Genomic DNA, 24,892 nt, shown 5'->3' with positions numbered 1-24,892 from the left:
CTTGGTCAGTCTTTGAGATTCTTCACCTGTGTGGTCAGCTGTACAGAGCTCTGCTGCAGACTGTGATCATATCCTCATGCAGTACAGGTTCCCCTTATTCACTGTTGCTGTGTTCCAAATGACATCCCTCCCTCAGTACACTAAGAAATGGTGCTCTTACATGTGAGGACTCTTGCTTGTGTAGTGCAGGAGTTTTGACAGGGTAGTGCTATTTCATATCGCACACTGCCGTTCTGCACTTACTGTACATGGAAATAACCTCAACATCACCCTCCAAAATATGTGCAGCTTCAATTGTTTTACCCAGAAATTATCATGTGTTTTCGTGCCCTCTGTTTAGCGCACTCAATAAACACACTGATTCTTCTGTCATCAGTTAAAAAGAAACACTTTGGTATGTTTTTTAGGAAACAGATGCAGCTTCCTCAGACACCTTACTTTGAAAATTCTTTACATCAGTGGCCTCGCCCCCTTCCTCTACAGAGCCACGATGGTGACCTTTTAGGGTGAAAACTGTCCAGAGCTTCACACTTCTTTTTTTTGGACCGTTTTGAGCGCATCATCCTGGTACTCGTAGTGCTCTGCATGTTTCTGTACTTGTTAGTGTGAATGCACTAATGCACTGATGGTTATAGGTTATGTTTGGCCTAACATTGAGTTTAAAATATTTACCGAGCACAGTTGAAGCTCATAATTTTGTGCATTTTTCCACCATTGAATGCAGTGTCGCACTAAGCAGACCTTCGAGATGCTTTGTAAGAGAATAAAAATATCATGCAAAATAGATTTTACAATATTGTGTAAAACTATTGTAAAACAATGTAAAATGATTGATATTAAATAAATAAATAGTTTGTAATAGATTAGCCTATCTGTGAGTAAGTAAACAAATAGAAATAACCAAATAAGTATTATTTTGACGTGCTATCCATTTAGCTACATCAGCGTTTCTCCAGAGAGGTCAGTCAGCCTCATCAGACCAGATCAGATTAAATTACAAAGACCTTCAGTTGTTTATGATGTCCAGACGATGTATCCTAATGCTTTTTGTTATCATTTGCCTTTCAGCGATGACACCACCACAGAACCCGATGAATGGACAGTCCTTTCATGCCCTCCTCAGAATGAACTGTAATATATTTGGTGACCTCTCCATGGGTCACATCTTCTAAAAAACTATTTCTCATAATATTTTCTATTTATTAAACCTGAAGTAGTCATCTCATTCTGTAAGGACATCAGCAAATTGATTTTACAACCTTCCGTCCTCATTGAACCGCTTGTGTTATACACTCCTCCCAGATTGGTCTCAGTATTCTCGTGGAGGTGTGTTAAAGTCACACACTCATTCCTGCCGCTTTCCCAACTACTTTCTATCCACTTCACGGAAGGTCAGTCTCAGACGCTTTCAGCGGCAGCTCTGTATTCATTCACAGCAAACAACCTGCAGGCGGCCGGCAGTGTCACCTCTCTGCAGGTTTTCTGCACATGGCCTCTTTCATTCCTGTCCTGCACCAACATTTGATTGTGAGCATCATTGTGACGTTGGATTCTGAACCTGATCTGTCCGGCTTGATGAGCTTTGCCTGTGAATGTGAGCTGGTGGTTCTCTCCAGGTGAGGCGGTTTCAGGCATGTCAGCTGGGATGTTCTTCACACACTCAGTGGTTTGTTGTTGTTTTATAGATTTGAAGCGATATAATAATTAAATCAATGCAACTGAGCCAAATGGGATGAGTGGAAATAAATGTTCCTTTTGGCCACGGGCTTCGAGAGGCACAAGCAGTTGTGGACAAGACTGAGTAAACAGACAGAGGGAGAGAGGAGGAGGAGGTGGATGGAGGGAGGAAGGGAGGACAGGAGGTTTGGACAAGGAGGGAGATGTGGGTCAAGATGGTTCACTGTGTGCAGACATCACAGAAGCAAAGACAATATCTCCTTGACAACAGCAAACCACACCGAGCATCAGCACCACCTGAGGAAAATTCAGTCCCTGAAGGTACAGTCTGTTTGGAAGTGTAATTGTCATTAACTTCCGACGGTTGTAAAGGAACAACACAATTAATAACAGACACATTTGGTGATAAGTACAATTTAATTTTCATTTTGCTCATTTGTCAACAAAACAACAGTTTCAGAAGTAAAAGTTCTGTTTTATTCGGTGCTTCAGTTTTTTAGATTAAAAAAAAAAAAATCCAAACAAACTAAAGTGCGCAGCCCCGGAGTGGCCAAAAAGAATAAAAAAGATGTAATCATGGCCACAAGATATCATTTCATGCGCAATAATTAATTAAAAAGTTTAATTATATTGTTGGGAATATGCTAACTTTGAGGATGCTGTTGACTTTATAGATGGTTAACTGACAGTTGAAGCAGGTGCAGTGCACTTTGTGAGTAACCAGAGTAATCAGAGAAACCCTGTTGTGCTTTGTTGTCTCTCTATATATAAACTTATCTTGTGCGCTCAAACTAATTAAAACGTACGCACGAAATGCTATCTTGTGGCCACGATTTAGTATCTCATGGCCTTGATTTAGTAATCCGTGACCACAATTAATTTTTTATAACAGTCTGATTTTAACACCGAGGTAAAAAAAAAAAAGAGAAGACCTTACTTCATACTTCTTTACTTCATACTACTTAGTAGATAAGTGTCCATGTGATGGTCAGGTACAGAGGGGGAACCATGACTCAGCATTAGTGGAACACCAGATTTTTACTGGTGACTGTGTTTCACCTCCATTTCCTGCATCTCCACTTCTTGTTTTCTGCATCTCCAACTGTTCCATCAGATTAAATCAGTCTCGTGTATTTAGACAATACCCAGGATCAGAAAGAATACGAACTCTGAGGCTTTTGAAAACTCAGTGTCAGTGATGTTTGGAAGAATTTATTCCAAAGGCAGCACCGGGGTCAGACTGAAAGGGGTTGAATATCTTTGAGCAGAGCTCTGAATCGTTTTAATTCATCACACATGACATTTTCTGTGCTTGGGAGGAACCCAATTTGTTTTTTATGTGCAACAAGCTAAATTATGGACATCAACATGAGTCAGAAAGCTGAATGCCAAAATAAGCGCCACCTCATCCCTGGTAATGATGATAATGGTGATAATGATGATGTGTGGGAATCGTTGCCAGCCACAGCATTGATCTCCTGCCTGCTGAGTTAAAAAAAAAAGTCTCGAATAAAAATGTTAAATGTGGAAGGACAATTGGTTTTTATTTGAGCTGATGTGAGTTTTAATCATCTAATGTGGGATTTGGTGGCTTTTTTAATTATATAGATATTTTCTAATTGGATTTATTGTCCCATAAAGGCCACGAGGTTGTCCTAAAGTAAGGGTTTTATTAAAGGTTCAATGTGTAGGATTTAGGTAGATCTTTTGACAGAAATGGAATATAATATTCATAATTATGTTTTTATTACTGTGCAATCCCCTAAAACTATGAATCAGGATTTTTTTTTTTTTTTTTTTTACCTCAGAACGAGCCTTTGATGTAAAAACAGAAAGCAAGTCTTGCCCCGTGGAGCCAGCCATGTCACAGTGCCATGTTTCTACAGTAGCCCTGAAGGGACAAACCAAACACTGGCTCGAGAAACGGCCTCTTGTGTTACAGACAGTTGATGGCAATCATTGACTGTACTGTATATAGAAGTGGACGTAGCCTCCGGGTCAATGCGGAAGTCACTCCTTCTTCTTATTTTTCTGGTGGTCCATCTGCAAATAATCCCGTCATCACTTCGAAAATAAGCTTAAAAAAACTTGTTTTGAGGGTGTGCCTGTTTGATTGACAGGTCTGTGGTGCAGTCAGGTTACAGCTATCGGTGGACGGGACGTAGTGTCGTTGGGTTTTCAATCAGATCGAGTCCTGGGTGATGCCCCCTATTTATTAATCATTGATAACAATTGTATGAAAATTACTAATATACTTGATAACAGCTAACAGCTAAAAGTCATGCAGGTATTTTATTTAAGTCACAGAATAATTCCCGGAGGATCGGTCACCTCACCCAGTTCTTAAAAACAAATCTAACAAGAAAGACTCCGGAGACCACACGTATGAGACAGTATTCCACGTTTTATTTTGGGGATATTCCCATAGGTATATGTAACATCTGACAACAGATATCAACTACAGAATAATACAATGAATATTTCTGTCAGTTCCAACTCATCTTTTTTTTTTTTTTTTTGCTTTTCTTTTTTCTTCTGTTGCTATTTGGTCCAGTAACATATTGGCGCCGGATTCATCCTCTTCTCTCAGTGTCGTCGACTGTCAAACATTTAAACACATGCACTCCATTGACCTGGATACAGCTGAGTAAGACAACAGTCTAAGAGACCCGACAGTATCAATAGAATTGTGTTGTTTTTCTCACACGTCTACATTTTTTTTTTTTAGCTGAGACACCTATACAGTATTACTACAGTCATTATCATAAGGCTAGATTACTGTACAGCTATGCACCAAAAGGTTCACTCTGCTGTTCTACATACAGAGAAAGAGCACCATATTTACAACTCTATTTACAATAAAAAAAATAAAAAAAAGTCAAATAAAAACCGTGTAGAAAAAAAAAAAGACTAAAACTTTCCTCTTTTTTCTTTTGAGTCCAAAATGGCCCCTGTGAGGCTGCACAAATATGGAATTTGACAAATTAAACTAAAAATGTTCCTGTACAGATAGCTGCAACACAAGGTATAGCTTATTGCCCATGTCCTTGAAGAATTTCCCTTTTCCTGTCTTTGCCAGCTGTTTTTAAAGCCTGCTTCTCCTGCACAGGTGAGATCCTGCAGATTTACTTCTCACCAACGAGACTTCACGCAGACTACCGTAAAAAAAAATAAAAAAAAATAAAATAAATAAAAAATAATATTTTCAAACAGTAGATGATTACTCAAAAAATATACAGGTTTTAAAAAATAAACTATTTTTTTCATCACGCTGTATGTACATAGATGAGTCAGCACGCTGCACCCTCATGTACAGTGAGCTTTTTTTGGGAGGGGGCGGGTGGGGAGGGGAGGTACGTGAGTGCAGGTGGCACAAGAAGGGATCTCGTTAGCTGCACAACAACAAATGTTCTCTATTAGTAGACAACACAATGTCATGTGAAAAAAAAAAAAAAAAAAAAATTCTTATTTTTAAATATGTGGTCAGCAGTAACTTTTCTGAACGCTCTTTGAAAAAGCACACGTGAAACCCAAATGTGTGCCGTCTCTAAAAAGAGACGCGTACCGACGCAGAAGGTCGGGACCAACGCTTTTGCACTTTCCACAAATTATTTTAAGTGATCTTTAAAAACAACAGAGAATAGATTGTCTGTGTGCAAAAATTTTGTGATAAAATAATGAGGCTGTTTTTTTTTTTTTTTTTTTTTTTTTTTTTTTGTGAAACTCTGAAATTCTGTGACCAAATCCAACCAAACTGTAAAGGGAGAATTTGTTTGCAATTCAAATAATTTTATTCTCAGTTCATATATTTTTATTTACGAACTTGACTGTTGAGAAATTTGCTCTCAAAACTGTCTTTTATGCTTGACAAAGACACAAAAACCCCAACTCACTATGAAGTCAACATTTGAAGAAAAATATGACGACAATATTCGAGGAATTAAGCTTGAATTTTACAAGAAAATTTTAACAAATTAAATTGTCATTTTAGAAGAAGTTTTATATAAAAAAAGAAGTCATATTTCAAGAATAGTGAATATTACAGGATAAGAGGTCATTGATAAAAGGTAATTTAATTTTTGTGTTTTTTTAAAAAGCTCTGCCAATTTAAGTAACAATTTTAAAAGGAAAATGACATAAAAGGTGAAGATTTAGAAATATTCATATTTATATATATATTAATCGTTCAATTCATTCATCCAGCTGTTTTCAGCAGCTTTCATTTCCAGATTAATAATTATTTTTATGATATCTTTATAGATATTATGGTCTGTATGACTAACACAATATTATACTGTACTCTGTGGTAGTAAAAAGGTTCTACAGGAAGCCTGTAAAAACCTGCTTAAAGAGTTTTACATCCTTATTTTGACGTAGATTTATATGAAATATGACAATTTTTTTAAACACGACGACTTCACTTATTTTTGTAAAATTACAATTTCATTATTCATTTTCTTGTCAAATTTACTCTCGTAAAATACTCTAATATAGGTAAAATAAATAGACCACTTCTCGCATTTCTTTGGTTGGTAAAACTACATCATTCTTATGATATTGCAATTTTCTTTGATATATTAATAATAAATCATTAAAAATCTTCTGAGGAACTATTCTCAAAATGCCGTTTTGAATACTCTGTCAGTGTGGACTCGGGTTTCCTTTAAATCAAACGTAAAAACCAGCAGATTTTGATTTAAGAGTGTTAAAATGATGTCGCGGGTTTCATAAAACGAGGAGAAAACGAAACGAAAGGGAGAAAAAACAAATAGCCGTTCAAAACAAGCAGGTAGTGGATGGACACATCCAGGACACAGATCACAGAAAACACAAGGCGACAGGAGAGGAGGAGAGCTGACAGGCGGGCGGTGTGTGTGTGTGTGTGTGTGTGTGTGTGTGTGTGTGTGTGTGTGTGTGTGCTTCCGGTACCTGCTGCAGCAAACACAGGACGAGGAAAAAGTTAAAAAGGGAGGAGTCGCATTCAAGTTATGGAATACGAGGACCGAGAGGTGTGTCGACGGCGCCTCAGATGACCTGACAGCAGCTGGCCGGCGCCGCGGCGCAGAGCAGGCCGTCCCTGGCGCCGCCGCCCCCCCGCTGGATGTTCACAGAGATGGTCTTCTCGCACAGAGGTAGTTGAAGCACGCCGTTCTTCAGGGCGCTGAGGTTGCTGTGAGCGTCCCTGCCGCCCGGCCTCCCCTGCAGGCCTGGGGGGCCGTGCGGCACGGCTTTGCGGTGGTGGTGGTTGTGGTGGTGGTGGTGGTGCTGCGCGGCGCGAGGCAGGCCGCTGCCGCTGGTGGTGGTGGGGGGGGGGCGTAATGGTGTCCAGGCTCCCGGTGGAGCCGACGCACATCTTCCAGGCGGATTTCTCCTGGATTTTCACGTTCCCTCCGGAAAGGCTGTGAGGGTCTATGATGAACTTGGAGCCCCCCCGGCCCCCTCGCCCGCCGCCGCGGTGCTGCTGCAGCTGCGAGCTGAGGCACAGGCTCATCAGCTTCAGGCTCTCCACCAGCTCGGCGCCGCGGCTCGCCGTGCGGGAGGACCGGGCCGCCGAGCCGAGGGACGGGTCGGCGGCGCTGCTGTTGTTGCAACAGCTGGATGGGCTGTCTTGTCCCTTGTTAGCCCCTCCCCCTCCGCCTCCCCCGCCCCCTCCCCCCCCGCCGCCCTGTCCACCTCCGCCCCCGCTGGGACTTCCTCTGTCTGGGCCGGAGGAGCCCCCTCCCTCGGCGGGGGGTTTCCCCTGGCCCGAGCCGCTGCCCCCTCCGTTGCCCCCCTCGCTGCCGGGCGGCCCCTCGCTGCTGTCCCTCCGGTTCCAACCGTAGCCGAAGGCCGAGTCTTTGTCCAGACGCCTCCGGTGGCTCTCGGAGTCGTCGTCGCTGGTCTCGGAGCTGGAACACGACGAGCCCCTCCCCTGGCTCTTGCGCCGGTGGTAGCGCTTCTGCGTGGAGCCCGGCGACGACGCCGAGGAGGCGGCGGCGGCCCCCCCCCCCGGCGCTGAGGTTGCCGGCGTTCCCGGTCATGTTCATCTTGAGGCGGCTGAGTTTGGGCGGCAGGCCCTCGTCCATGTCGAAGTCGTCGTCCGACTCCCCCTCCTCCTCGAAGATCTGGTTGAGCACGGGGGCGCTCTTCCTGGAGGTGAGGCGGTTGGTGATGGAGGGGGGTTTGCGCCGCAGGATCACCTGGCTCGGGAGGGGAGACGGGTCCTGCTCTTCCTCCTCCTCTTCATCTTCCTCCACCCTGGCAAACAACCACAGATTTGTTTCAGTCAAGAGTCGACAGGATAAAACACAAAAAGGATCAAAAACACAGGACTGTTATGAAGCTGCCTTCTAAGAGTGCTTCTATTTTTCCTTTTTGTTTTGGTCATGTTTTAACAAACTGCATCTCAGATGATCACCGTGATTTGCTGCCTCATTTCCTTTTTGGGCTGCATGGATGGACCAGGACACGGACACCATGTGAATTAACCACCGTGCAGCTGAATTTTCAAGTAAAAATCAAGGGATTGCGTTTGCCATTGTTAAAAAAAACCGATGAAATCATCTCCTACATATCTTTCTGATGTATGTGATGGTTGATTGTAACTGAACTAGAAAGTCTTCATTGTGTGCAACTAATCCAACTTGAATTGTCTGAATAACAAGAAAAACTTGAAATTAGAGAAGCTAGAACCAGAGAATGTTTCACATTTTTTTGTTAAAATAATAGTAATAAACATGAATATTTGAATGATTGATTTAGTAGTAATGCAGGTGAACATTTCATAAAAACCAACACAACAACATTCTATTTCTGAAAACGTAAAAACAAAATGTAACAGACCTGAAGAGGCAGGTTCGCTGCTTGGTGGCTGCTGAGGTGGAGGGGGTGGGGGACCTGACGCTCCCAGAACCAGAGCCCGGAACGGAGCCCGAAGTGGCAGCACAAGCTCCCTGGAGGGAGGAAAAAAATAAAAAATGATATACACATATATATATATATATATATACATGTATATATATTCACACTGTCATCAGAAGAGATCCCACACACACCATCAGATCTCCCGTTACTCGGCTCCCTCTCTATCTCATCATGTTTCCACACAGATGAACTGACCACATAGTTGCTCCCGGTTTTTTTTCGTGAGAGCGCCGACACGACATTTAAAATGTTCAATCGGGAAGACCCGTGACTTCGCGTCGCGGTATTAATTCCACCTCCATGAATGAATCCCTCTCTGCTATCTGTGTCGCTTCTGCTCTCAACACAGCCAAATCATCCAGTCACGTTCTCTTCCCTGTTCTTTAAATATCATCGTAATTCTGTCGTTCTGCCTTTCGGACCTCCTGATGCTCAACCTTTTCTTCCTGATAAAAAGGACTTCTTCTATTCATGCCGTCGCTCGTGGGATTTGTTGGGTTCCGTAAGTGCCCTGAGATGTCTTCTGTCAACAAGAACCTGCCTGGAACCCAGAACCCGCCTCCTGTTGCATTATTCGCTCCATTACTTTTTTTTTTTTTGAGGGGGGGGGTAAAGGTGTCCGTATACTTCAACCAACATGCCATCAGATGGAGAAACAGCTTCTGAACCAACATTTCCCCACGTGATGAAGATGAGCGTACCTGTGTCGCCGCTCCCAGAGAGTTGCCGACTATGCTCTCCTCTCGTCGGCCTAGCTCCATCATGCCTTTGGACCGGTGTCCGTTCAGCAGGTTCTCTGCGCTGCGGGCGGGCGACTGTGGGCCTCCGGCGTGGGAGATGGACGAAGCTGCCAAACTGTCTTCTATGTCTTGGTGCATGTCTACTCTGGTGGGCCAGGACTGCCTACAGAGGAGACAAGACCACATCTGTTACATCTTTTTTTTTTTTTTTTTTTTTTTTTTTCACGTTTTTCTTTGATCCTCGATCATTAAAAAAAAGCTTTTATGTGCTTTTGGCAGAACAAAAACTTAGTTCTATGTGTAAATGAATAAACTGACATATTTAGTTTGACAAATGTTCATGGAAATCGTGTTTCGTGTCCAAACAGCTCGACAGACGTGATTCTGATTCCAGGTCATTTACTGTCCATGTTTGTCTCAAAGAGCTGCAGCACAAAGGCCACACTGTGTATCTCTGTTCATTGATAGGTAAACAACAGCACCTCTATTCAGGGACATAATGATTAACGCACCGATTAAACGCATGTTGCTGAGACCTGGAAGAAGTTGGTAAAGCTGATTAGTCAGCAATCTGAGCAGCAACCAGCAGTGACGTCACCCATCGGTTTGTGAATGGCCGTTATGAAGCATCGAGTTCAGAATTTAGCTGGGCGCCATCTTGCTAGCAGGTTTGGAGCAGGAAGTGACCAGAGCCGGGTGGGAGAGACGGGGGGGGGGGGGGGTAAGATTGGACAATAGCTTTGAACTGCTTCTAAAGCACTTCTAGGACTCAGAGGTCTCTCTGTAGAGTTGTGCCGGCGCTTCACACAGCTGTCCTGGTGAAGCGGCCTCACTCCTCTCCAATTTCACTTTTCCTTTTATAACCAGAGGGCCAATGTTGGCAAGGAAACAAAGAGGAAATACTTGGGACAGGAAAAAGGGATGAACCAGAACACTACGTTTTCAGCAGTATGACAATAGACTGGAGTCGAACTTCGATCGCTCACCTCGCCGGGGGAATTAGAAAAAAAGGGTTTGGAAATTAAGAGTGAGTTCTAATACTTGCAGAGACTAAGGACAAGATTTAACACCCTGTTAATAATGCGTTAATAGTTCAGACTATGTTCCATTTCTCTGTATCCTCTGAGCCCAACAGGTGGAAGCTCGGGGGAACATGGAAATTAAAAATGAAACCTTTGCAAATCTAAAGTGGAGCCAGACAGGCTCCATTGTGAGCCAGTGGAGTTGAGATCGGTCAATGACCCTTTTCTGGGCTCAAACTATGACCGAGATACTTATCAAGATGAAAAGCAGTGATATTTTCTTGCTCACACTCCTCTTGAAAATTCTATACAGGCATGGAAAAGGTCACTCTTTCAGTTATAAAGCATAAGGTGAACAGGTAATGTTTTTTTTTTTTTGTGCCATGCTGCTGTTCTTTACCTGAACTGTGCCTTGATGTTGCTGGGGCTGGAGGAGCGGGTCTGGACCTCCTTCTCCTGCTTCTCCCTCAGGATCCTCTCGGCGAGCAGGTAGTACGTGGCTGTGATGTGGTTGTATTTGTTGGTTTCCAGAGCTCTGAAACAACAGGTCGGACTTTAGGACCATGTATGGAAAGCAAACTGTGCTTCAGACAGATCAATTAAAAAAAAAATGTTTGGACAATACTGATAACTGTAAAATATACAGGTTACCTTGGGGCATCACCAAAGTGCTAGATATTTGCATTAGTGACAAAATAAATAACTAAAATTGATATGGCATTCTGTGTTCATCAATTAACTGCATTAGTTCGCATGTGTTGTCCTAGGTCACAATAGTTATCTAACAGAAAGGAAAAAAAAAAAAAATTAGCTTATTTCTACATCTCGAAAGAGCGGCAAGTGACTTTTTGTTAATGATGACTCTGCAGGTTATCGGAAATGTTTATTCAAAGAGCAACCGTAAGAAAAATGGTGAGAATTTTTCCGCAAAAAAATGTCATCATCAGAAGCTGTGCTGAAATTAATACAGCATCAAGTAAGTCTTTTCAAACAAAACTGGCTTTATTAACCAAAATAACTCCTCATTTGTAATCAGAAAGACTCTGCTCCTGTTTTCTCGTCACCAAATTAAACTCACAAGAGGAAAAACAGGAAGGTTTGCAGTGAATGTGGCCTTCACAATAAAATCTTCTAATTAAATGCTTATTATCAATGGAAGTGATGACATATTACTGTCTGCGCTAAAAAAAAAAATATTTACACACGTCAAGTTGTAAGAGGCTGCACTCTGTGTTGATTTAACATTATTTAAACAGCAATTAAAGCTCTTATTTTGACAGATGTAATTGTTGTTTTCTATATTACAGTCACAGACTGTCTGTTCTGTAAAGCTGCATCACTTCAATCATTTTTTTTTTTTTTTTTTTTTTTACTTTTAGCCTCACGGTTCTCCAAGTTAAATGGTAAAAATCATATTTTTCTTCCTTGACTTGAAAATCAGCCGCAAAATCCCAAAAATGTCATCGCAACAATCACAAAAAAACTCGGGACTGTATGAGTAAGTGTTCTGAGTTTTGCCACTTTATCAATATGAGTGTGAGTTACGGCCATTTGCACCGAATATTTTCCCTCAAGACACAACTGAGGAACATCGCCGTTGAATTAACATCAAAACAACAATCAGACAAAAGCACAACTCACTCGACTATAGCCTCTCGGTCGGCGATGTCGCCGAGCACCATGCGCTGGATGATGCTGTTGTGTTCCTCGTCTGACAGGTTCTTGTGGGAGACCAAGGGAGTGTTGTACTTGGTGGCCGGAGACGGGTCGACGCCCTGCAGCCAGGCGTGGCTCTCGATCTCCTCCAGAGAGGCTCGACGCTTGGGGTCCCTCTGAAGCATGCGGTCTATCAGACTGAAGGAAATAGGAAAAAGAGAACGGGGTCAGGATGGAGGGAAGAGGGAAAACAACACACTTTAAGTCAAATGCTGGAAAATGATCCGTTTTATTAAGTGTGATCAAAGGGATGCGGTCTCCCTCCGAGCAAATGGACCTTTAGTTCTAGTTGGTATTGGCTGGTACTGGTACTGGTACTGGCACTGGTACCGGTGCTGGTTGACTGCTACCCAGGAGCTAGAAGGAAGTTCTCCACCTGCTCCTCCCGCCTGAGGACCAGACCCATCCGGACCGTGTTGTCAGCCTCGTGTGGAATTGTTCCTTCAGTTTGTTTTAGTATACTATATATACTTTAGTACAATATACTATTCATCTTTTTATGATTCTGTTTGTGTCCTTTTTTGAAGTGTATTAAAAAATACATCAAAACGTGCATCTCAAAGGTGGTGTTCGTACTTTTGGTCGATATCTGTCATACGGTGTTTATGAAATATGTAAAAAAAAAGAAAAAAAGAAAACAGGACAATGTCCCATTAAAAACAATGGGAAATCATTGTGTGAGAACAAAAACGAACCATCTTCGGATCTTTGTCATTCAAAGTTTGACCCATTTTGGAGGCTTTTGACTTTTATTGACTAAATTTGCTTTGAAACCATTTACGATTTTCATTAAATTGCAGTTTAGGAATTTTTTATAATGGATTGTACACTGTAGGGAATGTTCAAGCTAGATTAGTAATGTCACACTAAAATTGGACTTTATGAAATATTATGAAAACAGTGGCATTAATGGTTTCTTTCCCACAATTTACAATCTACACATTTCATTCACCAAAATGTATGGATATGTCTTTATATCTTTCATCCGGTGCAACTCATTGTGATAGGACTTATGTATTTTTGAACATATCCCCTCAAACTGCTTAGTGTGACCTCCCAAAATGCCAACCGACTCCCATTATATCCGAGGTCTGAAATTCCTGGTAGCGGGGAGTGTCCCTAACCTGCGAGCGATCCTACAGAATACACAGTAGGTACGTGAAATTTCATACGTTTATTCAACACACGACTTTGCGGCTCACAGTGAAATAATTGTTTTGATAAGACTTGAAGTTTTGGATTAGTGACAGATTTCTTTTGTGGGACTTTTTCCCAGTCTGTGTCTGTCTGCCAGAGCAACCAGGGACTCGGCCGGGGATCTGGTGCTATTCTTTCTTTATCAAATAGGCATCATGGCTGCATCCATTAGGACCAGAATCATTTCTGCATTTGTGTTCTGTTTTTAAAGGAGATATCAAGAGCAGCTTAAAACTAAATCGGCACAGCTATGACTAATGACATTGACAAAGCCTGTCTGACTCTGATTCAAAGGGATTTTGCTTTGGGTTAACTCAATATACGTTTTGGGTGTTCCTATGTGGGACAGCAGAGCCGAGTTAACAACAGTGTACTCACTGTTCCTGCAAATATAATTTTGTAATTTAATAGAAATTGGCCGCTGGCTTTTAAAAAAAAATACAAGCAGTGATAAAAAAGAAAATAAAAAAAAAGAAGCATATTGCATGATAATTCAATTCAATAGTCACAGGTCCTTTTTAATTATTAATACACAAATCATTGTATTATATTGTGTAGAGCGACTGTGGAAATGCTGCATTTACTTGAGGATTCAGGCTGTAGGATTTGTAGTTGCTGTTGGTAGGATACGTGCACAAAGCGTATTTGTTATCCAGATCAAAACTACAAAGACTTGAGTATCTGGTGCTTCTTTGACTCCGGAGACTATGTGCCTCAGTAACAACAGTGCATAGCTCCTTAACTGTGGTTCTGTTCACCTTAGGCATCAGCAACATGTACAAATGTTTGCTTAAATATTTCTGAATTGCCCATTAACCTTTTGTCCCGACGTGCATCTTTTCAGTGGCAGATACTGAAGGTTGTGTGTTTACCAGGTCAGGGAGGGGTTGCAGTGACTTCACATATAGTGACTTCTCTTCCACATAATGTATTTCCTCCCATATTGTTTTTTTCCATGTGGTTCGCTCTCAGTAAGCTGGTCTACTTGTGGTTCCCAGAGTTTCCAAAAGTAGAATGGGAGGCAGAGCCTTCAGTTTTCAGGCTCCTCTCCTGTGGAACCAGCTCCCAGTTTGTGTTCGAGAGGCAGAAACCCTCTCTAGCTTTAAGATTAGACTCAAAACTTTCCTTTTAGATAAAGCTTATCAAGTGATGGCTTGGGTGGACCTGAACCAACCTGCAGTTATGCTGTTATAAGCCGAGGCTGCTGGGGGACCTCGTTATACACTGAGCTTCTTACCTGTCACTCTTTAAGTCTCTGTACACTCATCATCACATCTCATTAACTTCATGCTTTTTCTCTCCCATGGTTTTTGCTTATTATCTGTTGTCTCTGCATTCAGTTCCCTCTCTCGTGTAGTTTCTGTTCTTTCTTTTGCAGATGTCAGTCATGGAGCTGCTTGTCTCTGCTTTGCGGTTGTCGTCTCCACCAACAGTTCATGTCTGGTATCTCTCTGCTGTCCTTTTCTCTCTCTGCTCTCCTCTCACACCAACCGGTCGAGGCAGATGGCCTGGTTCTGTTGAAGGTTTTTCTCCCTTAAAAGAGGTCCCCCCCCCCCCCCATCCTAGCTTATGTGGGAATTGTTGAATTGTTGGGTTTCTCTGTATAATATTGTAAAGTTCTGCTGTTAGGACTTTAAATGTGTTAAGTGCCATTAAATAACCTGTGTTGTGATTTGGCGCTATATAAATAAATTTAAAATGAAATTGAATTGGTTAGAGCAGTACAAAACTACAATTTAGAAATCTAACAAATACTAATAATGTTTCTTTAACAAGTCCCGCCAACAGGGGGCAGCGTTGGGGTCCAGAATCAGATCTTACTCAATGACATCACGTTTAAATGTATTAATATGCAGCTGTGGTCATCTGTCTCAGTAAAATCATTAGAGAGAACATTATACAGTCATGACAATCATTTGCAATAGGTTTTGTAGTCCTAAATGTGCCACCAGCGTTCCCGTCTGAACGTTTGCATGGCGTGGCTGACGTTTGAGGTCTCTGACTGACCACAGTTGTTGTCGGTGTGACACACAGCATGAAGAGCAGCAGACAGAGGCACTAAATATATAGTGAGTAATGTACAGTTGATCCACTTGACATTCAGTGCAGATGTGCGGTGAAACCACATTTAGTTTGGTATAACCATTTCTCAATATGTACAGTTTAGAGCAAAGTTAGTGTCCACACTGGCATTTTATGAAACAGATTTTTGTAAACAATAAAAAGAGTACATTTTGTAGTGATTGTGTGAGACATTTGCTTTGACAAAAGCCGGGGATGTCAAAACTGCAACTGGTTGTCTGGCTAGCTTTTACATCACAAATGGCACCGTTGAGAGCAGGATTAGGTTGGATATAGAACCTAATGAGAAGACTAAAATTAATACGGGAAAATCCTCATGTCTCCACATAACGCTGTCTTTGTCATCTGCATAACACGTGAGACAAATAAGGCACAAATCTCAGGGTGTATATTTGGCACATGTTCAAGATTGATGAAGGGGAAAAAAAAAAAAGAAATAACGTGAAAGGTTAAATAGTGAAGATAATTATCGTACTGAAAATTAGAAAGATCTTCATATTTATTTGGACGAGTTGTATAAAGGAGGTTGTGTCTTCTTTTTGATTTCTGGACCGACCGTTGACCATATGGGCAAGAGGAAAACAAAACAAACACCAATAACTAAATACAAAGCCTTACTTTGCTGACCCATGAAATCCACACACACACTTTTACACATATAGACTAAAGCAGAGAAATCTGTGGGAACAAAGCCGGTGCATCTCACTTCATTTTGGCTTCAACAAAATACATTTTTTCCAACTCTGCCACAAATACACTCAGGCATTAGATAAAGTTTAAGCAGATGACAGCGATGGGAGCGACAGGCTAATGGCCCAGGCACATCCGTGATCTGCAGTCTGTCAGTCGTGCTGGAGATTAGTCAGAGCTAACCGGGCTCCCTGCGGAACAGAACCAGCAGCAGCAGGGAAGGCTCGGCTATCTGCGCACTGACCTGCGAACGCTGCACTGCCGAGTTGGCTCAATAATCGGATCTCCACACGCATATTTAGAGGTCTAAACAGTATGTGGACATGCATTTGAGATAGATTTATTGATTTTGTTTTTTCAGGGGTCAATACTCATGAGTTAGGCTAAAAAGCTCACGTTTATCTCATGAAGGATGTTAGGCACACACAAAAAAACAGCAAGTATTATTCAGTGAAGAAAATGCACAAGGAAGACGAGAGCACGAGAATAAAGACGGAAGAAATCAAATTACAAATGGTTCAAATTTTTACAAGAGAGGAAGTGTGGGTTTTACTACCTTAAAAAACAACAACACTAATATATCTTCAAGGAGTTCCAGTCCTCAAAACTCCCTTTCAGCCTCTATTTTTTTTTTGAAAACTCTTCAAGAATGACATTATTTCATAACATTATGAAAGCATTAAGAATTGCCCTGAAAAAAAAAAAAAGAAAAGAAAGAAAGAAGAAATTCAACAATGACTTGACCAGTGTCGCCCGTGCAGCAAGAACAGCTTCATTTACATTAGCTGACCTCCAAAGTTGTCAAAAATCTATTCAAAACGTATCAAAGAATCAAAACGTTGAACTACCTGCTGGAATTTCAATCAGGTACTCAGCGTAGTTTATTCTGAAAGCAATGTCCCTGCGTTCCAATATCCAAACTACCATACTATTCAGAATCTAGTGTGTCCCAATACAAAGTATGTTAAATGTAGGATGCCAAAAGTACCAGGATGTCCTACTACATCTGGTCGTACTTTGCAGTCTGCAGGCCAGCACGCTACTCTGGCTGTTCTGACCCACAATCCAAAAATCCACAAAGTGGGTCAAAGTTCATGATGCATTTTCATTATTAAGTGGTATGTCCCGATTGTACACATACGACATGCAACAGTACGTACTTTGTGAGGGAAGCTGCAGTAGGTACTAAAAGTAAAAATAAAATAGTATGCGATTCGAAAGGGTGTGACTGCATCGTTCGAACCAATTTTTGGGGTAGTCGTCCTTCCAGCTCACTAAGGAATGTGCTGATATTCTTTACATGACTGTTTTCATTGTAAGTAAGAATTCTGTCACCAGAATGCCACAGTGTGACTCTGATGTGTTCATATTTCACGAGACTGACATCAGCTACACCAGGCTCCAGATATGTAGGAACCACATGTGTAAAATGCAGGAAAATGTGTGAATAATATAAATAAAAATGAAATTTAAAAAAAGCTGTTTTATCAGACGGTTCCACTTTGTTCATTCAATCAAATGTTGTACCAGCGAGGACAAGATGAGAGAAGATGTCAGTGTGTCTCCCCGAGGATGGAAGTGAAGCAGACACTCACACGACGTCCTGCTGGGAGCTCTGGAACGTATGTATGTCTTTGCGCGTGTGATGCGTGTCATGATGAGCAATTAAAAAAATACACCCTGAAGATATTTGAGAACTCTAAGTGATTTAGCGATACTACTTATGAGACTCCTCGGGTACATGGAACTGAAAGGAGATCTTATGCAGCCTCGTCATTGCAGAAAATGGATTAAATATAAAAAAAAATGTCAAAACAATACGGCCTTTGCTAAATTAGATGACAGTGAAGTTTGTAAAATTATGCTCAATCTGTTTGGTCAATGTATTGGCCAACGTTATTATTATCTTATTGCAGCTATATAGGGGTGGGATCCTGTGCACACCTGCCATTTTTTTTTTTTTTTTTTTACAATATCCAGATGTAACCATCACGACGAGAAAAGATGTTATAATTACGAGATCCAGATGTGGTATCAAATGCTCGATAGTGCATGAGGTTCTGTTTCTTTAACTGACCCAGGCCTGTCACATTGTTCACAGCTGCTGCAGCACTCGTCACATTTCTCCTTCCACTCGGAGGAGATAAACGTGTATTTCCTGTTTCTAAACGCGCTCGGATGTGCAGCAAGAGTTTGGAAATACAGAGTCGGCCTTCGCAACATGTTCAGCACGGAGGCTCCGCTGCTATTGTGTCAATTAAACCAACTTATCACCCAGTTCAAAAGTGCATGGTTGCTGCAACAGAAACAACAAATTATTTTTGGGATAATTATTGTTGTTATTATTATTAATTATATATATATATGTGTGTGTGTGTGTGTATAGGCATCTCTGGAAGCTACATGGCAAAATGTATAGGTTAAACAATGTGATTATTTCCAAGTTACGTACAACTTTAATGAAGTTGGAATGAACAATTCTTATGTATTTTTGTTGGTTGTTGACCGAGAAAATAGATTTTTAAAGAAGGTGTATATATATATATATATATATACACACATAATTTTGTTTTTTCAGTTTATCTTCACAGATAACAGTTCACTGTAATTCACTGTAAGTGTATCACAATAAATCCCATTAAAAAGGAGCCCTTTAAATCACTGCTACAATGAAGGTCAGATTATAAGGTTTTTTTTCTGCACATAGATGATATATTTATATATTATCATATACATATTCTATTTTTTTTAATTCATGTTCTAATGACCTGTGACACACCTGTGAGAGCTAAGGGAATTTATATACAGACAACAGAGGACAAACGGCTTCAATAAACTGAAACAATAATCTATGTGAACCACAAATTGGGTCAAATTATTATCTTTAGAGTATTAATTAGTCCAAAAGCAAGAGCATGATCACAAACACATAATTAATTATGCAACTGCAAATGTATTATTTTCAGTGTGGAACGTGTGTTTGCGTGTGCAGTTAGATCAAACTGCTTTCAGGGTTTTAATCAGCAGGAACTGGAGCTAAATGTTCTGCAGGAGCCGGAAGGACTCCGTTCCAGTGATTTCCATTTTATCAGAAACATTGAAAGAAAACAGTTTTGCAATAATTGACAGAAAATTGTAAATATTTTCGCAGGATTTGTATCTGTTATCGTAGGGTTTTAGCAGTGCCACAGACATTTACACATATTATGACATATGCTACCAATGCACTTTGTTATTATGAGTAACTGACACTCGTGCAACATTAGTTTGTTCAGTCCTCTTCATAAACCATGAGGGCATTGTCTGTTTTTTTAGTTTTTTTTTAGGACTTCCTGATTTGGTCATTGATCCTTGATTTATTTGTGTTTCTAGCATTAGTAAATGTTAAATTTGTTTATTTTTTGTCCATTATCTATTTATTGTTTGTATTTTCAGACAAAGTTGCTGTGCTTTATTCATCCATTTATATCATTTTATAACTATTTCACATACAGTGCCTGTTTTATTTGCAGTGTTGATGTCCATAAGCACGTTTTACTGTGTTGCAGTTGTACGAGTGTTGGACTGACTGCGGCACCACCGCTGTAGAAACGCAGGACGATGCTGGAAAGTGGCAGGTGGTGAGATTCAGGAAAAGTCTGGTTTCCCCAATATTAAGCCTGAATATACAGAGTCCGTTTTACCAAGGCAACCAGGCTAACTGGTTAAATAATCATAATTGTTGTAGAAATCCAAGACAACAAGGGAGCATCAAAGAATAGTAGAACAGTGTCACTTTTTAACAATATTTTCTAATAATAATTATTATTAATTATTTGCACTAAACTGCTGACCATTGCACTGCTGTTGTTTAATTTTATTTGTATACACAGTTCATTGTTACATTTTATATTTTTTACCTCAATTCTTATTCTGACGTTTTTATTGTTTACCTTGTATCTTTGCGTGCTGCTGTAATGGAAAAACGTCCCCTTGTGGGATCAATAAAGAATATCGATCTATACATCTATCTATCGGATATTGTAGAGATAGTTTTATGTGTATTTTGTTATCACCGCAGCATACAGAGCTGCAGGGAACTGATAAAGGGAACATTGTGCGCAGGTGTGCGTACATTGTTGTTGTTGTTGTTTTTTCAGCTTTTGTGCACCTATACACTTGTAGTATAAATCCAGTGAACGATTTTATAGATGAAGCCCCTGGTTTAAATTAATAACAACAACGATACCCAGACTTGTCAAATCGGGAGCAGACTACAACAGGGGAAGTTTAATCCCGAGCTGATCTTTCATCAGCTGTTTTACGACTGTCTACACAGAAATCATTTTTTTTTTTTACATTTACAAATAATTGTTTAACAAATCGGAGCGTGATTACAAATGTTTTGCAGCTTTCACCGGAATGTCTCATCATTTCACAGTTCGATAGCGATTTTCTGCAACCGTTTAGTTTTTATTCCAGAAGCTCGAACTGTCTACGGCAACCTGACGTGGTTCCAGTTGCATTAAAAAAAAAAAGCTCACAGCTTTTGCGTTTTGCTCCCATATTCCCCCGCGACACTGTAACTTCATCCGGTCCCTGAACCCGGCCCCAAATTTCAACAGCCAGCTGTTGTGGAGATCTCATGTCAAAAGTATTTTTCCAGGACAACACAATAACATCTTATTTTAAAAAGTGTGACCGAGAAGCTCTTTGTTCTATCGGCTTTATTCCCAATGGTACACAGCAAATTCACATCTTTGGAATAAACTCTGGGAGTTCAAATCAACTCTTTTTGCTTGTGCAAAGTTACTCATTTCTAAGAGTTGAGTTTTAACTCTTTTCTTGGAGTTGAATTTGAACACTTTTCAGGAGTTGAACCTGAACTCTTTGGGAGATAAAACTTGACTCCCATGAAGAGTAAATTTTACTTTGACCTTGAGTTGTTTGAAGATGAACTCTTTCACAGTGTTAACAGTCAACACTTAAAAGCGTGAATTATTTAACATCCATGGAGTTCAAACTTCATTACACTAAAAAGGTTTTAGGTAAGACTGACTCAAAGATAATGACATATTCGTCACAAATTTATATTTTACAAATATATACAGTGTGAATATTTGCAGCATGCAACAATTAATGTTGCATGAACACTTTGTGTAACAAGTTGCAAACTAACTAATGTTTTACTGTGACTGTGATTGGAAGATATGTTATGTTCCTACCTCATACACTTATGGTTTTGAATGATAGCCCCATTATATTTATCATTATGTCTTCATTGAAATATAAATAAAGAGCATGTTTTCACAAAACTAAATAGAATTTCTGCCCATCACTTTGATTTAATTTGGTTGCTTTACAGGCAAACAAAGCTGCTGATGATTGAATGATGCTCATCAACACTCAGCGAATGAACACCAAAATAAAAAGAGCCTCCCTGTACACAAGCTGGAGTCTAACTTAGGAAATAAACTCCCAAAATCCAACTCTTTGTTTAACTCCAGGATATTCCACTCCAGACATTTGCTTTGTCTCTTGAAGAAGACATCAAATGAACAGACACTCTCAAAGAAAGGACAAGAATGTAATGAGATAAACGATGCGGATGTGTCACTCACTCTTTGCAGGAGCTGGAGACGTGAGCCGGCACGGTGTATTTACAGTCCATGATCATGGTGAGGGTCTCGCTGTCGTTGGCTTCCTGAAAGGGCGGCTGGCCGCATACCAACATGAACAGGATCACGCCGAGACTCCAGATGTCTGAAGGCAGAGAGAACATGCATTGTGACATCAGTGACAGGTGAACACAGGTCGCTTTTCAGTCATGACAACACGCGTGTGATCAAAGCAATACGATCAGCATCGAGTCATCACACACTAGTTCTGATTGGGGCTATAAACCCTTTTCTCTCCAGATGGATAGACCACTATGGTATTAAGACACAAAATTCAAATTGCCACTGTGATGTGAATTATAATTTAGCACATTTACATTGAGAAAAATAAAAAAATACTATTAATGCTGATGGAAGTGCTTGCAGCTCGTATCAGTCTCTTCTCACATATTCTCTTTTTATACACATTTTAAAGTGCTCAAAAATCAATAAAAAAAAAACCCAACAGAAAATGGTAAAAGTTACAAAACCCTTTGAAGCATGTGAAATATACTTCTGCATCTTCATGTAGTCTGAACGGGGATTTGTTGTGTTCCGAGTGTTTTGCAGCGATTTTGGGCATTTGAAGCGGAAAATAGTATTCGATACCTACTGGGGACTACTGAACTACAACTCAAAGAACCTATCCCCTGCTGGCACACGCACGCACACACAAAGAGAGAAAGACAGAGACCCATTCATGTCGTAAAACAAGTGGCGTCAAACTTTGAAACCCTCCTCATTGACAAAGTTGAAGAGACGCACGTCAAGCATTTTCTTAACGCAACAATTACAAAAAGAAACGCAAAGATATAGAATGGTATTGTGCAAAAGTGTGTGTGTGTGTGTGTGTGTGCAGTATAATCAAGTCAATTCAACTGTGTGTGTGTGTGCTTATTCGAGTGTGCATATCTGCACTTGCTAGTTGCACCCAAAGAAAGAAAACTGTCGGCATGAAGAAGTCAAACAGACCAAAGACAACAAAACACGCATACATATACACTCGCACGCACGCATGCACGCACACACACACACACACACACACACACACACACACACACACACACACACACACACACACACACACACACACACACACACGCACACACACACACACACACACACACACACACACACCCTTGGCTCCAGCGGCTCCAACAGAACTAACAGTAGGCGGGTGAGAAACAACCTCCGGCATGGAGTCAGGGCAGCAAACACCTTCCTGTCAATACTAATAGTTTGCAGTGCTCTTAACTCGCTCTTGCTCGCACACACATTCCCGCAAATATTTGAGGGCACGTTCGGAAAACATTCAAATACAAACGGCGCATCAATGTGTCCTGCCGTACAACATGTAGCGTACAAACATCTGTGAATTCGTGCGTGGCGTTTCCCGTTTCCGATCCCCCGTTTGCCAGAGAAGCAGAGCCGACTCACTCAGCCTGCAGGGAGGGGAAAAAAAAAAACACCGCAGCAGCTCCAGTCAAATATTGGCAGCGAAGAAATAATTACCACGATGAGGATTCTGAAGTAACTTCCTAATTAAGCCCAGATGCCCCTCGATACTTAAAAGGGTTGGCAGAATGGAACCTTGCTGTTGCGTAGGAGAAACTACCCGAGACTTAAGAAATTGGACTCTGAAAACCACCGTTTGTTTGGCCGAAAAGAACGACAAAGACTTTTCAAACAGTTTATGCAACGCTTGAAGTTTCTGGGCCTCAGCCTTGAGTTTCGAAAATCTCTTGACAGAAATGCATTCTAAATTGGGCGAGACCTATTTATATATCAGCATTGCAGGACTTAGCCAAAGCAGTGCTGTGTGTAATTAAACTAACCATAACGACTATACAGAAAGGGAGGAAAATAAGATGGACAGCATGCTTTTAAGAGAACTTATTTGGAAGAAAATGGCTTTTTTTTTGTTTTGTTTGGATTTTAATTGAATTGAAATCAAATTGAATCTCACCTGAGGTCCACCAACGAGGCGGATATACCCTTTTAGCTGAAGCTCATGTTTTCAGAACTATCCGTTGGCTTTGTTCTAGTCTCCGCTACACAAAGCATGGCGCAGTAGAAGAGAGGAGTGTCCACCTCAGGTGTGTTTGATAGGATTTAATTTACCCGTGTTCACTCAGCAGCAGGGAAACAGCAAGGACACATAAGCAAAGTTAAAGCCTGCCGAGTCCCTGCACAACCCGGCATCACGACAAAGCGTGAAATAGACAAGCCATTCCACTACAGCAAAAACTTGAAATTAGCCACACTTTGGCTAGGCGTGACGGTTTCACCTTTTATAAGTGTGAAACTTACACGTATGTAAAAGTATCATAATGAAGGATCACGCGACCAAGTACAAAGGACATATTACAGCAGTATGTGGATCAGTGACTGCCATGCGGGGAGGCATAGGTTCGAATCCAGGAGGTGACTATGTTGTTCTTGAGGGTTGTTTTTTTTTTGTTTCCAACCCCAACCATGTATTTTTTTTTTTTTTTAACACAAGCCCCAACGATGTGATGTGTTTTTCCCCTAAAAGTTTCATATTCCTGTAAATCCCATGGCTGTATGCATGCAGTAGGTTTTATTTTCGTCCACTACAGGAAAACATGAAACTGTCTAGAGGCCGAAGCGAGGCTATTTCACATTTTGCTGTGACACCAGGTTGCCCCACAAGTAAAACAAAGGCTGTGTAGCAGTTCTGAGGATAATTCCTCTTGTCTGTTTGGTTTCCCAGATGGCATTTGTTCTGAGAGTAGACAAAAGAGAAAAGGCATTAATAACACCGAGGCTCTGCTGAAGCTTAACAAATGGGGCATTACAGGGACAACAGAAGCCGCTGATGTTTCGTTTTTTCTGAAATCAAAAGTGCATCAGTACGGTCACTGTGTCGAACCCTAATTACTAAGTATCTGCTAAATTTTCTGTAATGGCTATTAGAGAACAGAGCGAGCATTTTATTTTTGTCACGTTAATGGACCAAAAAAGCTGCCTGAGTACATGGTGATAAAACAACATGTACTTTCTGCATTATCAAGCACCAGCGGAGTCTTCAGCCAAAATGCTGAGCTTACAGTGATGCTGAATACATCAGTGGGCTCAACATGGCCAAATCTGCAGTATTTTGGAAACCTGAAAGGAGCTGGTCCTGGACCTGTACTGATGTCTCTTCTCCTGCTGAAATATTAACAGGACACAGACGTAGAGAAAGTCGAGCTCGGTGTGATCAGTG

General features: G+C 41.0%; 1 protein-coding gene across 1 annotated transcript in view; it reads right to left on the bottom strand.

Moving 5' to 3' along the window:
• Window positions 1–4,063: 4,063 nt before the first annotated feature.
• Window positions 4,064–24,892, bottom strand: part of snrka (SNF related kinase a) — a 43,160-nt gene continuing 22,331 nt past the window's right edge. Inside the window, 8 exon segments of the mRNA XM_069143493.1 lie at window positions 4,064–6,990; window positions 6,992–7,657; window positions 7,659–7,914; window positions 8,500–8,609; window positions 9,282–9,483; window positions 10,743–10,877; window positions 11,984–12,196; window positions 21,628–21,769. Coding sequence (XP_068999594.1) covers window positions 6,703–6,990; window positions 6,992–7,657; window positions 7,659–7,914; window positions 8,500–8,609; window positions 9,282–9,483; window positions 10,743–10,877; window positions 11,984–12,196; window positions 21,628–21,769 — 2,012 coding nt within the window. The 3' untranslated portion in view covers window positions 4,064–6,702.

Source organism: Embiotoca jacksoni, unplaced genomic scaffold (assembly GCF_022577435.1).
Source record: "Embiotoca jacksoni isolate LCO1_2020_lvr unplaced genomic scaffold, fEmbJac1.0.p SCAF_11, whole genome shotgun sequence".
Lineage (NCBI taxonomy): Eukaryota > Metazoa > Chordata > Actinopteri > Embiotocidae > Embiotoca > Embiotoca jacksoni.
The sequence above is the reverse complement of the archived record's forward strand: the minus strand, read 5'-3'. Positions and strand labels throughout refer to the sequence as shown.